The sequence below is a fragment of the Odocoileus virginianus genome, chromosome 5 (genome assembly GCF_023699985.2).
Source record: "Odocoileus virginianus isolate 20LAN1187 ecotype Illinois chromosome 5, Ovbor_1.2, whole genome shotgun sequence".
NCBI classification, from domain to species: domain Eukaryota; kingdom Metazoa; phylum Chordata; class Mammalia; order Artiodactyla; family Cervidae; genus Odocoileus; species Odocoileus virginianus.
This window is the reverse complement of record NC_069678.1, coordinates 52494784-52510779: the sequence shown is the minus strand read 5'-3', so window position 1 is coordinate 52510779 and position 15996 is coordinate 52494784. Positions and strand designations below refer to the sequence as shown.

General features: G+C 38.7%; 1 protein-coding gene across 3 annotated transcripts in view; it reads left to right on the top strand.

The window, feature by feature from the left end:
• TNNI3K (TNNI3 interacting kinase) overlaps positions 1-15996 on the top strand; it is a 341514-nt gene that overhangs the window by 221349 nt on the left and 104169 nt on the right. For all 3 annotated transcript variants that reach the window (XM_070467925.1, XM_070467926.1, XM_020877709.2), the window contains 3 exons: positions 5441-5493; positions 5970-6022; positions 10029-10161. In XM_070467925.1, coding sequence (XP_070324026.1) covers positions 5441-5493; positions 5970-6022; positions 10029-10161 — 239 coding nt within the window. The remainder of the gene's footprint in view (positions 1-5440; positions 5494-5969; positions 6023-10028; positions 10162-15996) is intronic.

Here is a 15996-nt window from a genome sequence, read left to right as displayed (position 1 = left end):
TCTTCAAGAAAATTAGAGATACCAAAGGAACATTTCATGCAAAGATGGGCACAATAAAGGACAGAAATGGTATGGACCTAACAGGAGCAGAAAATATTAAGAAGATGTGGCAAGAATACACAGAAGAACTATACAAAAAAGATCTTCATGACTCAGATAATCACGATGGTGTGATCACTCACCTAGAGTCAGACATCCTGGAACATGAAGTCATGTAGGCCTTAGGAAGCATCACTACAAACAAAGCTAGTGGAGTTGATTGAATTCCAGCTGAGCTGTTTCGAGACCTAAAAGATGATGCTGTTAAAATGCTATACTCAACTGCCAGCAAATATGGAAAACTCAGCAGTGGCCACAGGCCTGGAAAACCTCAGTTTTCATACCAAACTCGAATAAGGTAAATGCCAAAGAATGTTCAAACTACTTCACAATTGCACTCATCTCACATGCTAGCAAAGTAATGTTCAGAATGCTCCAAGACAGGCTTCAATGGTACATGAACCGAGAACTTCCAGATGTTCAAGCTGAATTAAGATAAGACAGAGGAACCAGAGATCAAATTGCCAACATTCGTTAGATCATCAAAAAAGCAAGAGAGTTCCAGAAAAACATCTACTTCTGCTTTGTTGACTACACCAAAGCTTTTGACTGTGTGGACCACAACAAACTGGGAAATTCTTAAAGAGATGAGAATACCAGACCATCTTACCTGTCTCCTGAGAAATATGCAGGTCAAGAAGCAACAGTTAGAACTGCACATGGAACAAAGGGCCAGTTGAAATTGGAAAAGAAGTGTGTCAAGGCTGTATATTGTCACCCAGCTTACTTAACTTAAATGCAGGCTACATCATGCAAAATGCCAGGCTGAATGAAGCACAAGCTGGAATCAAGATCGGCAAATAGATGGGGAAACAATGGAAACAGTGGCTGACTTTATTTTCTTGGGTTCCACAATCACTGCAGATCATGACTGCAACCACAAAATTAAAAGACACTTGCTCCTTGAAAGAAAAGTTATGACCAACCTAGACAGCATATTAAAAAGCAGAGACATTACTTTGCCAACTGAGGTCCATAAGGTCAAAGCTGTGGTTTTTCCAGTATCATATATGGATGTGACAGTTGAACGATATGGAAGGCTGAGCACCAAAGAACTGCTGCTTTTGAACTGTGGTGTTGGAGAAGACTCCTGAGAGTCCCTTGGACTTCAAGAAATCCAATTAGTCCATCCTAAAGGAGATCAGTCCTGAATATTCATTGGAAGGACTGATGCTGAAGCTGAAACTCCAATATTTTGGCCACCTGATGAGAAGAACTGACTCATTAGAAAAGACCTTGATGCTGGGAAAGATTGAGTGCAGAGGAGAAGGGGATGACAGAGGATGAGATGTTTGGATTGCATCACTGACTCAACGGATATGAGTTTGAGCAAGCTCTAGGAGATGGTGAAGGACAGGGGAGCCTGGCATGCTGCAGTCCATGGAGTCACAAAGAGTGAGACAGTCTGAGCAACTGAACAGCAACCGTACAGTTGTGCTCGTTTCACATGCTAGTAAGACGATGCTCAAAATCCTTCAAATTAGGCTTCAGCAGTATGTGAACCAGGAACTTTCAGGTGTACAAGAAGGGTGTAGAAAAGGCAGAGGAAACAGATCAAATTGCCAACATCCATTGGATTATAGAAAAATAAAGAATTCCAGAAAAACATCTACTTCTGCTTTACTGACTATGCCAAAGCCTTTGACTGCGCAGACCACAACAAACTGTGGAAACTTCTTAAAGAGATGGGAATACCAGACTACCTTACCTGCCTCCTGAGAAATCTATATGCAGGATAAGAAGCAACACTTAGAACTGGACATGAAACAGTGGACTACTGCAGAATCGTAAAAGGAGTACATCAAGGCTATATATTGTCACCCTGTTTATTTCACTTATATGCATCATTTCATTGGAAATGCTGTACTGGAAGACTCGTGAGCTGGAATAAAGATTTCTGGGAGAAATATCAACCACCTCAGTTATTTAGATGTTACCACTCTAATAGCAAAAAAAATGAAGAGGAACCAAAGAACCTCTCAATGAGGGTGAAAGAGGAGAGTGAAAAAGCTGACTTAAAGCTCAACATTCAAAAAATGAAGATCGTAGCATCCTGTTCCATAATTTCTTAGAAAATAGATGGTGAAAAGTGGAAACAATGACAGATTTTCTTTTCTTAGACTCCAAAATCACTGCAGGTGGTAATTGCAGCCACAAAATTGAAAGATGCTTGCTCCTCTGAAGAAAACCTATGACAAACCTAGGCAGCATATTAAAAAGCAGAGGTATAACTTTGTCAACAAAGATCTGTATAGTCAAAGCTATGGTTTTTCCAGTAGCCATGTATAGATATGAGTGTTGGACCATGAAGAAGACTGAACACAGAAGAATTGATGCTTTTGAATACGGTGCTCGAGAAGATTCTTGAGAACCCCGTGGACATCAAGGAGATCAAACCAGTCAATCCTAAAGGAAATAAACCCTGAATAGTAACTGGAAGGACTGATGCTGAAGCTGAAGCTCCAGTACTTTGGCCACCTGATTCAAGGAGCCAACTCTTTACAAAAGACTAATGCTGAGAAAGATTGAGGGGAGAATGAAAAGGGGCGACAGCAGATGAGATGGTTGGATAGCATCACCAACTCAATGGACATGAGTTTGAGCAAACTCTAGGAGAAAGTGAAGGTCAAGGAAGCCTGGCGTGCTGCAGTTAATGGGGTAACAAAGACTCAGATACAACTTAGTGTCTAAATAACTGCAGTTCAGTAAGTACTTGCTTATTCACTACTGTGATCTTTATGCTACCAAACTTGTGGCTTTCTATTTTAAGTTTCTTTTATTTGTTTAGAAAATGTTTATGAGTATACTCAAATGTGATAAGGAGTGTAAGCAGTGTGCCAAAAATACGCACATGCTAAAAATGCTGTAGTTACAACTATGAGCATGATCCCTGTATCCTGAGACATCCTGCCCCTCATACCAGGAGAAACAGGGCAGCCCAGTGATCAAATTCATTTGTTTCTTTTGCTGTTGTTTAGTCACTTCAGCTGTGTTTGATTCTTTACAACTCCCATAGACTGTACCCTACCAGGCTCCTCTGTCTATGGGATTTTCCAGGCAAGAATACTGGAATGGGTAGCCATTCCCTTCTCCAGGGGATCTTCCCAACCCAGGGATTGAAACTGTGTATCCTGCATTGCAGATGGATTCTTTACTACTGAGCCACCAGGGAAGCCATTTCTTTTCCTCAAAGAGTAAAATCACGCTAAACTATCCCAACTCCAGTTACAGGCATTATCATCCTTATTCTTAGTAATACAAAATATTTAGAAGAAATTTAAACACACAAATGAATAAACAAAATATGCCCAAGGTTTCTCATGGACAGAGGAGCTTGGTGGATTACCATCCATATAATTGCAGAGTCTGACACAGCTGAAGTGACTTAATAGGCATGCATGCACAACATCCAAAAATGTAAATGGTTGCCTAAAGGACCGTGATTTTGGAACAGGTGAAGTTTAAGTAGGGTTTCTGTCAGCCTTTTCTGGTGTTCAACTAGGGCAAGTTCATTTAGATATCTATTTTTTGTATTGAGAATATGCTGCTAACTATTTTGATAACTGTTGTTCTACATTATTAATTTGAATTAAAATTAAATTAATAGATAGGATACTATACATATAATCATTTAATTCAATTGGCAATTCATGTTTAGCATGTTTTAATGATAACTATGAACTGTGACCCTCATTATCTTTTGATAGATTAAGGGACTGTGGTATAGTAACTCACCTAAATCCTTCAAGTAATCTAGTGGTACAGCATTTTGATGCATTCTTCTTGTTGCCTTTGAACTTCCAGAGAGCTCCTGATACTGGAGAGTTTTTTATCATGACAGTGTCATTCTCACAGAATGTATTAATTGGTAATTTACAGTTAAAGATAACATCTTAGGGGGCTTTTCATTTTGACATCCTCTTACTTCTCTGGGCTTCCCAGGTGGCACAGTGATAAAAAAATCTGTCTGCCAATGCAAGAGACACAGGAGACATGGGTTCTATCCCTGGGTCAAGAAGATCCCCTGGAGAAGGAAATAGAAACCCACTCCAATATTCTTGCCTGGAAAATCCCGTGAATAGAGGAGCCTGGTGGTCTACAGTCCAGTCCAGGAGGTCACAGAGAGTTGAACATGAATGAGCAACTGAGCATGCACTCACTCATTATGTGTTACAAATTAGCAATTAATTAACATTACTTCTACACTGGTATCTTCCAGGCCAAAAAAAAAAAAAAAATAGCTTGAACACATTCTAGATTTTGCTAGTTTAAATTAGAATTAAGTGTATACCATAAAAGTAAAATTCATTTATGATACAAGAGAAGTTCAAAGCAAACTTTCTTATAAAGCTTAACTCAGTACCTTAAAGCACTTATATAAATGGTTCAATATCATATTGGAGTTATTCAGACTAAAAGATTTTCCTTTTTCGATCACGAAGCAAAACAAGAAAGAAAGAGCAGATAAATTAATATTGTATGGCCTATGTGCACTAAAAGAAATCCAGTGGGTTATCTCCTAATGCTGAAATGACTCATTTAGAAGCTAAATGTTAAATGAGCATAAAGAAAGGCATTCAATAAGAAATACTCAAAGACCATCTTGGATCACAATATGTTTGTCCATAAGAGATCTCACAACTCAATTCACCAATATGTGAGAGAAATGGCCTCTAGTTAGACTGTCCCAACCTTGGTTTACTTCTTGAAAAGGACAGTCTTATTCTAGCTTGAATTCTAGTTTGGAAAGGAAACTTTGAAGACCTTTCTATGTTTTCCTGTCTAAGAGCTTAAAAAGTACTTTAGCTGGCCTCATTTCACAGGCCTTAAAAACACTTCTTTTTCCTAGGATACCAGCTAGAACATATTGACCGAGACATTTTCCATAAAGAGTCCTTTTCCTATATTCATGTCAGGTCCTGCCTTGAACTGCCCTTGTGCCTGGAGTTCTAGCAAACTTGTTCCCTTGCTCTGACTCTGATATGCTCACAGATAACTTTTACTATTGCCTGTAACCAAATTTTGTTAGCAACTGAACTTCAAAGAGCTGAAAAACTAATTTTCAGCTAATGAGTCTTTGACAAGTTTGGAAGGTTTACCTAAAGTAAAGTACTTTGAATACTTTCAAAGTCAGATATAGGATGATCACATTATATAAACTTTCCTTTCAGATTAGCAAACTAAGAAAATCAGAACTGACCTGAGATGTCTGTTAGCTTTTGGGGAGTTGTTGTTTAACCTCTGGGGTAAACAAATGACGATTTTTTATCCTCTTCCTTGAGAGACCATTCAGACTGAAAATAGTAAACTTTACTCAAAATCTACTTTTTATTTTTTACAGTCACAATATTCTTCTCTATGAGGATGGGCATGCTGTGGTGGCCGATTTTGGAGGTGAGATTTCTATGAATAATGCCCCCAGTGACATCAGCTTCTTTCTTCCTTCCTCACTGGTGGAGATATTATATGATAAACCTGGAAATGGATATCACCCTGAAAGCTATATTTCTGTAAATTATTCACATTTCAAGTTATCATGGAGGGGTACTAGGAAAAGTTTTCAATTAGCAAGAGGGAGGTGACATGTGTGTACCTATGGCCGATTCATGTTGTATGGCGGAAACCAATACAATATTGTAAAGAAATTATCCTCCAATTAAAAACAAATAAATTTTTAAAATATTCAATGAATTTTAAAAGCATGTCATTTCTTTTCAGTTTTTCTTCTTTTATATCCTCAGCTAAAAAATGGAAGTAAAAAATTTAAATAAGATAGAGGTTTCCTTGGGGTTTCAAACTTTTACCTATAATCTTTGACCTTAGTTTTAAAACATTTCCTTTGACATGAATTTGTTTTCTCTTTTCCCCAGAATCAAGATTTCTGCAGTCTCTGGATGAAGACAACATGACAAAACAACCTGGGGTTTGTTGCTGCTCATGTTCCCTATAATTATGAAACAATTAGAATGTGTAAACTCAGCATGAAAGAAAAGGAGATGAAAGCAGCTTTAACTGGAAGAAATGTCATTGTCCCAGAGGCAGGATAATGTTTTATGTTTTTATTTTTAGTAAGCCCCCAAAAGAACTATTTCAAGGCTCTGTTAGAGAAATAGATTAGATTTATATTTGAAAAATGTTATAGAAGAAGTAACAGAATTTGTTTCAAATCTAATTGAAAAGTACATGGCGGGCATGGATAATTGACTTTCATGTTTAGATCTCCTTATTAAATGGTAGAGTTAAAATTTAATAGGTAACCATAAAATCCATAGTTTACCTGTATCTATTAACAATTTATAGTTTTCCATTTTAACATTGTAAGGCGATAGGTGATACAGTCAAGCGTTACTGTTTAAGAAAAATATAAATTATAACATCTGAAGCAAACATAAATTGTACTCGAAATGTCTGCATTTAGATTCATTATCTGCTTTTCCCTCTTCCCTCCCCACAAAGGAGTATACTTCTCTTTCTGACCTACCTGTGTTATTTAATTACCCAAGCTTGAGCTAATTTTCTGTCCCTTCCTTTTCCTGCTTCTGCTTACACACTGCTCAATCACTTTTTCTGTTTGTTTCTATTTCTTTTCTTTTTTAGTTTATCCCAAATTTTCATTTACCACTGCCTCAGTTCAGGTCTTCCCCATCTCTTTTCTGGACCATTGTTCTAGGCTTTTAATTCCAGTCCTCTCTTCCAGTTCATTCTTTGCAACATCAGCCAAGTGTTGTGTTCTGACAATTCTCTTCTTCCTGTAAATCATCAATGATGCTTAAAATGTTGTGTGTGTGTGTGTGTGTGTGTGTGTGTGCATGCACATTCAGTCCTGTCTGACTCTGTGACCACATGGACTATAGTCCACAGGCTCTTCTGTCCATGGAATTTTCCAGGCAAGAATACTGGAATGGGTTGCCATTTCTTCCTCCAGGGAATCTTCCTGATCCAGGGATTAAACCCACTTCTCTTGCATCTCCTGCAGTGGCAGGCAGATTCTTTACCGCTATCACCACCTGGGAAGCATTAAAATGTTATAACACTCTCTCCCCAGCCTGAACCCAAGACTCTTCTGTGACTTCATTTCCCACTAAACATTTTCTTAAGTCCCCTATGCCCCCAGAAACATAAATACAAGCCATCTGGCTATTCCCCAAATATTTCATTCACTTTCACAGATTTATGACTCTGCCAGGGTCATATTCTCTACCCAAAAAACCTTTCATTGCATCCCACCTTGAGAAAGTCTTATTATCTTGCATGGCCAAGAAAAGTTTATCCATTTTGAGTACCTTCCATCCTGTAAATTGCCCCTTCCACCTCCTCCCCGCACACTTTTCTGACTGTGCTTTTGTAGCACTTTTTTCACACTCCTAGGTAGTACTGTTACTCACTCAACAAACATTTATGAAGGGTCTACAATGTGTCAGGCATTGTACAAAGGGCCAGGAATACAAGATGTGAATAAAAGCTTGTCTTTGATCTCAAGTAACTCATTTTGTAGTGGGAAAAACCATATGCAAGTAAGGGTGAAGGCAGTATGGACATTCGATGATAGAGATGTGGCAAAGCCTCATGGGAGCTCAGGTAGAATGAACAGGAATAAATCAATTCAAACAGAATGAACATGTGAACAAAGGCACAGAGGAGGGAGAAACACCAGCTTTCCTTGAGGACTTTAAATAGCTTGGCATTGTTGGCACGCATTGTGTGAGAAAGACAAAGTGGGAGACGAGTTAAAGAGGAAGGCAGGAACCACATCATGGGTTAAGTATTAAGCGTGCTGGCTTCCCCAGTTAAATTTCATTCATTCAGCAAACATTTACAGAATACCTACTAAGTGTCAGACATTTTTCAAGGAACTGGGAATATTGCCATGACAAAGCTCTTGTGTTTATGGGGCTTATATTCTAATTGGAGAAGATAAACATTGAACAAATTAGTAAAATATATATCAGGTGGTGGTAAGTGTTATGAAGAAAAAAAACAAAGAGCAGATAAATGTAAAGTGATGGGGGTGTCATTTAGATGAGTGAAACAGAAAGAAAGCATTTGACAAGAGACCTATGTGGGAGTTATCCATAGAGGACAAGAGCAGTATAGAGGAGGGAACAGTAAGGGCAGAGGCTCTGCAGCAGGAGAGTCCTTTGTGTGTTCAAGGCCAGATTGACTGGAGCGGAGTAAGAAAGGAGGAGTATGGTAAAAAATGAGAGAGGTGGGAAGAGTGGGTCCTTTTTTTGACAGGACATACAGATCTTATCTGGCATCTTTGACATAGAGATAGCTAACTCAGTGGACCTCAACCATGGCTGCACATTGAAATCACTTTGGAAACTTTTGTAAAAGCATTCAACCTGAATTCAACCCCCAGAAATTCTGATCTCCTTGTCCTAGAGTTCACCTTGAGTATATGTATCTTTTAAAAGTTTCCCCAGGAGATTCTAAAATGTAGCCAGTGGAGACTCCCTTTAAATATCCTTTTGTTGAATGAAATTGAATTGAATTTCACCAAAGCAAGTAACATTCTTCTATCCTAGGAGTGGAGTCTTTAAGCACAGCCCTACTCAAGATTTATTTTGAAGGCTATTTTATTTCTAATTAGTTATGTGGCCTGATATAAGTTTGATAATTACTCTATTACCCCCTGTGGAAAAAAATGGGCATACTCTATGCTTACTCCTGCTGATGCAATGTTGTGACAAAACTCATAATTTGCTATATAATTGGAGGCTACTTGGAATGTGAAAGCTCATGTGGAAGGATTGCATATAAGCACCATAATCGAAATAAAGACATTCTTGGCAAGCTGCAATTATGCATGACTTCAAAATAATGTAGACTCTTCGAAAGAATTATCAGCAGGCAGCACTACACACAAAATATCACTAAGAGTAATAAGAGAATACTGCTTTCTTTCAGGGGAAATACAAAGACAGAAGGTATTTGGCAAAGTTCATTGATATGATTATGAAGGCATGAGATTTTAGAGCTAGAAGGGCCTGCCTCCTGTGTTACCCTTGAGGAATCTCAGGTCCAAGAAGCATAGGACTCTCAGAACCACCCAAGTAGTTGATAGTAGGGCCAGAACTAGAATTTTCCTTCCCTAACTCTAGTATTCTTTTTCTTAAACCACACATAAACCAAATGTATGCAATTGCATCCCATAATGGAAACATATTTAAAAATGAAAAATATACAATTGCAAATAAAAAGAATGTAAATGATGCCATCAAAACATGAGGGTAGAACTTTGTGCGGAGAAACTTGTCATGTTTTATGGGCTTGCTTTCAAGAATATTGCACAAACAGCATTTAGAAATAACACCACTGGGCAAACAAAGGAGATATGACAGACCTGATCCTGCCAGTGAGAAATCTCCTTCACATGGATATTCTGGGCACTCCCCTGAGACCCTTTCTCTCCTCAGTCATCAGGGCACTATTTATTGGTCTAATTTAGTGACTTCCTAAATTACAACCTGAAGCTCTAAAGGAGAGATGCTTCCCCCCAGAGTGCATGATTCACACCCAGGGAGGCATAGAGTTCTTGGATGAATCCATGGATGGCTATTCAGAAACTTGCAAGCCTTCCAGGGGAAAGATACTCAAGAGATAAGCAAAACAGTGCCACTGCTGTGCTCACTATTTTACTTGGCAATTAATATTGTTGCAGTATATTTGGAAGAATTATGGATTTCATGATCTTCCAATGATTAAAAAAGCGCCCTTTAAAAAACTAAAAGGTAGCAGTAAACACCATTTCTGCGTGAATGTGCCAGTTTATTATTGCACACATTGAGGGCAGTATTGATGTTATTTTACGTTTATATTTTTGAGAACATAGAATACTTAACAAATCCTCGCTAAGAAGCACACTGTCCTATAGTGGAAGAACTAAACACTTGGTCAATGACTTGTGGATGGTTTTTGACCCGCAGAACCTCCGCTGGATGGCTCCTGAGGTGTTCACACAGTGTACACGCTACACAATCAAGGCTGACGTCTTCAGCTATGCGCTGTGTCTGTGGGAACTTCTCACGGGAGAAATTCCCTTCGCTCATCTCAAGCCAGGTAAGCCCTGCTGCAGTTAGGTTTCTCTGAGGGAATCCCCTGGTGGCCCAGTGGCCAGGAGTGTGTGATTTCACTGCCGAGGGCCCTACTTGGAGAATTAAGATCCCACAAGCTGCAGGGTGCAGCCAGGAAAAAAAAAAAAAAAGGTTTCTCTGATCTCCAGAGTTCTCTGCATTTTCACAAATTCAAGAAACATTGTTCCCCCAAAATGACAGTTCTTGGTGGATTGCCAAGGTGAGAAGTAAAGAAACAGTCTCAAGTTATGTGCCCAATCCAGAAGACTTAATGGCCTATAACTATATGATTTTGGACACAGACACACAGAAGGGTAGGTGTATTTTATTATTAAAGTTTAAGATTTTGATGTATCTGTTGTTAATGAAATAAGCAGATGACTATGGCCATGTGGAATGTGGGTACAAATAATGTAAATTACGCCATATTTACTTTTTGAGATTTGATTTAGAAATGCCTTTGTGGTGTGCATATAAGGGTGAGCTGAAAATAGCAAAACACAAAAATTATCTATCAGGTCTGCTTTTGGCTTGTCTCACATTATACAAAGGAGTATGGCTTTTTCTAATTTTGTATTACATATATAGATGCATTTGAAAACTGGGACTTTGTGAGTGAGCCTATAATTTTGTTGTTGGTTATATTTGATAGTATACATTATACTCTGTGTAACTGCAGAAGATGGAGGTAGGGAATCTAATCACAGGGGAAAATGTACAAATATTTGAAGTAAATTTGATTTGCATTTCTCTCCATTTTATTTGCTCTGCTTTTTTTGTCTGGTCACACTGTTTACTTACTTGTATCCACCATGAGTACAAAAACACCTTGAATTTGCATCCCCAAAACTTACCATGATTCAAAAGTAGTTTTCAAATTAAATCATAAAGAAATTTTATAATGAATTATAGTGTAAGCTCCTTAAGTGGTCACCTTATCAGAATATATCAGAAGTGTAGTGAAAGTTACTCAGCTGTGTCCGAACTCTTTGCAACCCCATGGACTGCAGCCTGCCAGGCTCCTCTGTCCATGGGGATTCTCCAGGCAAGAATACTGGGGTGGGTTCCCATGCCCTTCCATGCCCAGAGGATCTTCCCAACCCAGGGATCAAACCCAGGTCTCCCTCATTGCAGGCAGATTCTTTACCGTCTGAGCTACCAGGGAAGCACAAGTATGTCAGAAGCATCAAGTCAAGAGGGACGTTAGGGAAAGACACACCTTATAAGTGTGGGTATTCACGCAAGTTCAGAGTCTTAACCAGGATCGCAACATTTATCAGTACTCATGTGCAGAGCAATAGCCATATCTCATACTGTCTTTTCAAGGTATTTTCCTCCTAATAACCATATGGTCTTTCATTGCACTCTGCATACTGTCTCACCAAGAGCTTTTCACAAAGTATATGCTCTGTACATAATTGTCCTAACCTTTCTCTATATGCTTTCATAGTTTTAAATGATGGGATCTGGCCCTTATTATAGTATAGATAAGAGAACTCTATTTTGAACTGGACAAGAATTGCTGTTTATTTCTTGTTCTGATCTGTTATCATCTCTCTACCTCTTAGACTATGATTTCTGATAAGATTTATGAGTATATTAAAAAATCCACTGTAACTCTAGACATATTGTAGTATTTTTATCAGAACTTCCCTTGTTCTTCCCTTGTGCTTCTCCTTGGCTTCCCTTGTGGCCCAGCTGGTAAAGTATCCACCTGCAATGTGGGAGACCTGAGTTCGATCCTGGGGTTGGGAAGATCCCCTGGAGAAGGGAAAGTTTACCTACTCCAGTATTCTGGCCTAGAGAATTCCATAGACTGTATAGTTCATAGGGTTGCAAGGAGTCTGACATAAGTGAGCAACTTTCACTTTACACGTCTCCCTTCTTCTCATCTCCTGTATCTCTTCCTATGGATTTTACATCTTAAGAACATGTTAGACTTATCCACTATTTATCATCACCTTCCACCATCCTAGCTCAAGACACCATCTTTGTCATTTAAATTATTGCAATTGTCATTTTAAAAAAATTATGTTTAATTTATATAGTAGAAGTTGAGATATAACTTAAATAGTAAAAGTTACCATTTTAGGCTAATAGTGCAATGAGTTTTAACAACTATATACAGCTGTATAATCATAACTACAATCATGATAAACAGTAGTTCCAATACTTCAAAAGTTCCCCCATGCCTTTTTGGAATCAATTCGCCTTTCATACCTCCAGCCCCTAGCAACCACTGATCTGAATTATGTCCCTATAAGTTTGCCTTTTCCAGAATGTCAAATAAATGGAGTCATGTTAGTACATTTATCAGTTATTTATTCTTTCACATTCCTGTGTAATATTCCATTGTGTTGTGTGTGTGTGTGTGTGTGTGTGTGTGTGTGTGTGTGTGTGTGTGATCCAGACAGCCACAGGCTTCAGCATAGTCAATGAAATAGAAGTAGATATTTTTTTCTGGAATTCCCTTGCATTCTCTACTATGCAATGAATGTAGGCAATTTGATCTCTGGTTCCTCTGCCTTTTCTAAACCCAGCTTATATGTCTGAAAGTACTCAGTACTTGTACTATTGAAGCCTAGCTTGAAGGACTTTGAGCATTACCTTACTAGCACGCAAAATGAGTGCAATTGGCCAGTAGTTTGAACATTCTTTGCATTGCCATTCTTTGGTATTGGAATGACCCTGTGACCACTGCTGAGTTTTCCAAATCTGCTGGCATATTGAGTGCAGCACTTTAAAAGCATCCTACTTTACGATTTGAAATAACTTGGCTGGAACTCCATCACCTCTACTAGCTTTGTTTGTAGTAATGCTTCCTATGGCCCACTTGACTTCACACTCCAGGATGTCTGGCTCTAGGTGAGTGACCACACCATTGTGGTTATCTAGGTCATTAACTTTTTTGTACAGTTCTCTGTATTCTTGCCACTTCTTCATAATGTCTTCTACCTCTGTTAGGTCCTTACTGTTTCTGTCCTTTATCATGCCCATCCTCACATGAAATTTTCCCTTGATATCTCCAATTTTCTTGAAGAGATCTCTGGTCTTTCCCATTCTATTGTTTTTCCGTACTTCTTTGGAGTTTTCATTGAAAAAAGCCTTCTTATCTCTCCTTGCTATTCTCTGCAACTCTGCATTCAGTTGAGTATATCTTTCCCTTTCTCCCTTGCTTTACGCTTCTCTTCTTTCCTCAGCTATTTAAGAGCCTCCTCAGACAATCACTTTGCCTTCTTGAATTTCTTTGTCTTTGGGATGATTTTGGTCCCTGACTCCTATACAATGTTATGAACCTCTGTCCATACTTGTTCAGACACTCTGTCTATCAGATCTAATCCCTTGAATCTATTTTCCACTTCTACTGTGTAATCAGAAGGGATTTGATTTAGGTCATACCTGAATGGTATAGTGGTTTCCCTACTGCCTTCAAATTTGCAGTAAGGAGCTCAGGATCTGAGCCACAGTTTCAGCTCCAGGTCTTGTTTTTGCTGACTATATAGAGCTTCTTCATCTTCACCTGCAGAGAATATAATCAATCTGATTTCAGTATTGACCATTTGGTGAGAAATGCCCAGCTGGATGAATAACAAGCTAGAATCAAGATTGCCAGGAGAAATATCAATAACTTCAGATACACAGATGATACCACCCTAATGGCAGAAAGTGAAGAGGAACTGAAGAGCCTCTTGCTGAAGGTGAAAGAGGACAATGAATAAGCTGGCTTAAAACTCGGCATTCAAAATACTAAGATCATGACATCTGGTCCCATCACTTCATGGCAAATAGATGGGGAAAAAATGGTAACAGTGACAGACTTTGTTTTCTTGGGCTGCAAAATCACTGCAGACAGTGATTGCAGCCATGAAATTAAAAGACACTTTCTCCTTAGAAGAAAAGTTATAACAAATCTAGACAGCATGTTAAAAAGCAGAGATATCACTTTACCCACAAAGGTCCATATAGTCAAAGCTATAGTTTTTCCAATAGTCATGTATGGATGTGAGAGTTGGACCATAAAGAAAGCTGAGCACTAAAGAATTGATGCTTTTGAACTGTGGTGCTGGAGAAGACTCTTGAGAGTCCCTTGGACAGCAAGGAGCTCAAACCAGTCTATCCTAAAGGAAATCAACTCTGAATATTAATTGGAAGGACTGATGCTGAAGCTGAAGCTTCACTACTTTGGACCCCTAATGCAAAGAGCTGACTCACTGGAAAAAAACCCTGATGCTGAGAAAGATTGAGGGTAGGGGGGATTAAGAGGGTATAAAGGATGAGATGGTTGGATGGCATCATCAACTCAATGGACATGAGTTTGAAGAAACTCCAGGAGATAGTGAAGGATAGGGAAGCCTGGTGTGCTGTAGTCCATGGGGTCGCTCAGTCAGACACGACTAAGTGACTGAACAACAACAGTGTGTAAAGTCGTCTCTTGTGTTGTTGAAAAGGTGTTTGCTATGATTGGTGTGTTCTCTTAACAAAACTCTGTTAGCCTTTGGCCTGCTTTATTTTGTACTCCAAGACCAAACTTGCCTGTTACTCCAGGTATCTCTTGACTTCCTACTTTTTCATTCCAATCTCCTATGATGAAAAGGACATCTTTTTTTTGGTGTTAGTTCTAGAACATCTTGTCAGTCTTCATAGAACTGGTCAACTTGAGCTACTTTGGCATCAGTGATTGAGGCACAGACTTGGATTACTGTGATATTGAATGGTTTGCCTTGGAAACGAACCGAGATCAATCTGTTTTGAGATTGGACCCAAGTACTGCATGTCTTGTTAGCTATGAGGGCTACTTCATTTCTTCTCAGGGATTCTTGCCTACAGTAGTAGATATAACAGTCATCTGAATTAAATTCACCCATTCCCGTCCATTTTAGTTCACTAATTCCTATAATGTCTATGTTCACTCTTGCCATCTCCTGCTTCACCACCTCAAAGTTACCTTGATTCATGGACCTGACATTCCAAGTTCTTATGTAATATTGTTCTTTACAGCATCAGACTTTACTTCACCACCAGACACATCCACAACTGAGCATCCTTTCTGCTTTGGCGCAGCCCTTCATTCTTTCTGGAGCTATTAGTAATTGCCCTTTACTTTTCCCCAGTAGCATATTGGATACCTTCTGACCTGGGAGGTTCATCTTCCAGTGTCGTGTTTTTTGCCTTTTCATACCATTCATGTTTGTGGGGTTCTCGCAGCAATAATACTGGAGTGGCTTGGTCCCTCTTCCAGTGTCCCACGCTTTGTCAGAACTCTCCACTATGACCCGTCCATCTTAGGTGGCCCTGCATGGCATGGTTCATAGCTTTGTTGAGTTATGCAAGCTCTTTCACCACAAGGCTGTGATCTATGAAGAGGTGTGTTGATGTACCTTGGTTTTATTTATCCATTCACAAGTAGATGATCATCTGAGTTATTCTGTTTGGTGCTATTATGAATGTAATTGCCAAACCATTTAGGTTTTTGTGTGTTTGTTTAAATTACTCTTGGACAAATATATATGATAATTACTAGATATTACAATAAGATTTTTTCCAAGGCATCTGTACCACTATGACTTGTATGAGAAGTATATGAGAATTTCAGTTGATACACATCCTTGCCAGCACTCTTTTTATTGTCTACTTAAAATAAATTATTAACAATTTGAGTAGGTATATTATGGTAAATAGTTGTGGTATCATCTTGTATTTCTCTAATGACTAATAATATTAATAATTTTGTGTGTTTATCTGCTGCTTATATCTCTTTCTTTGGTGAATTATTTGTTTAAATTATCTTATATACTAATAAGAGTATTTAGATTCTAGGTAG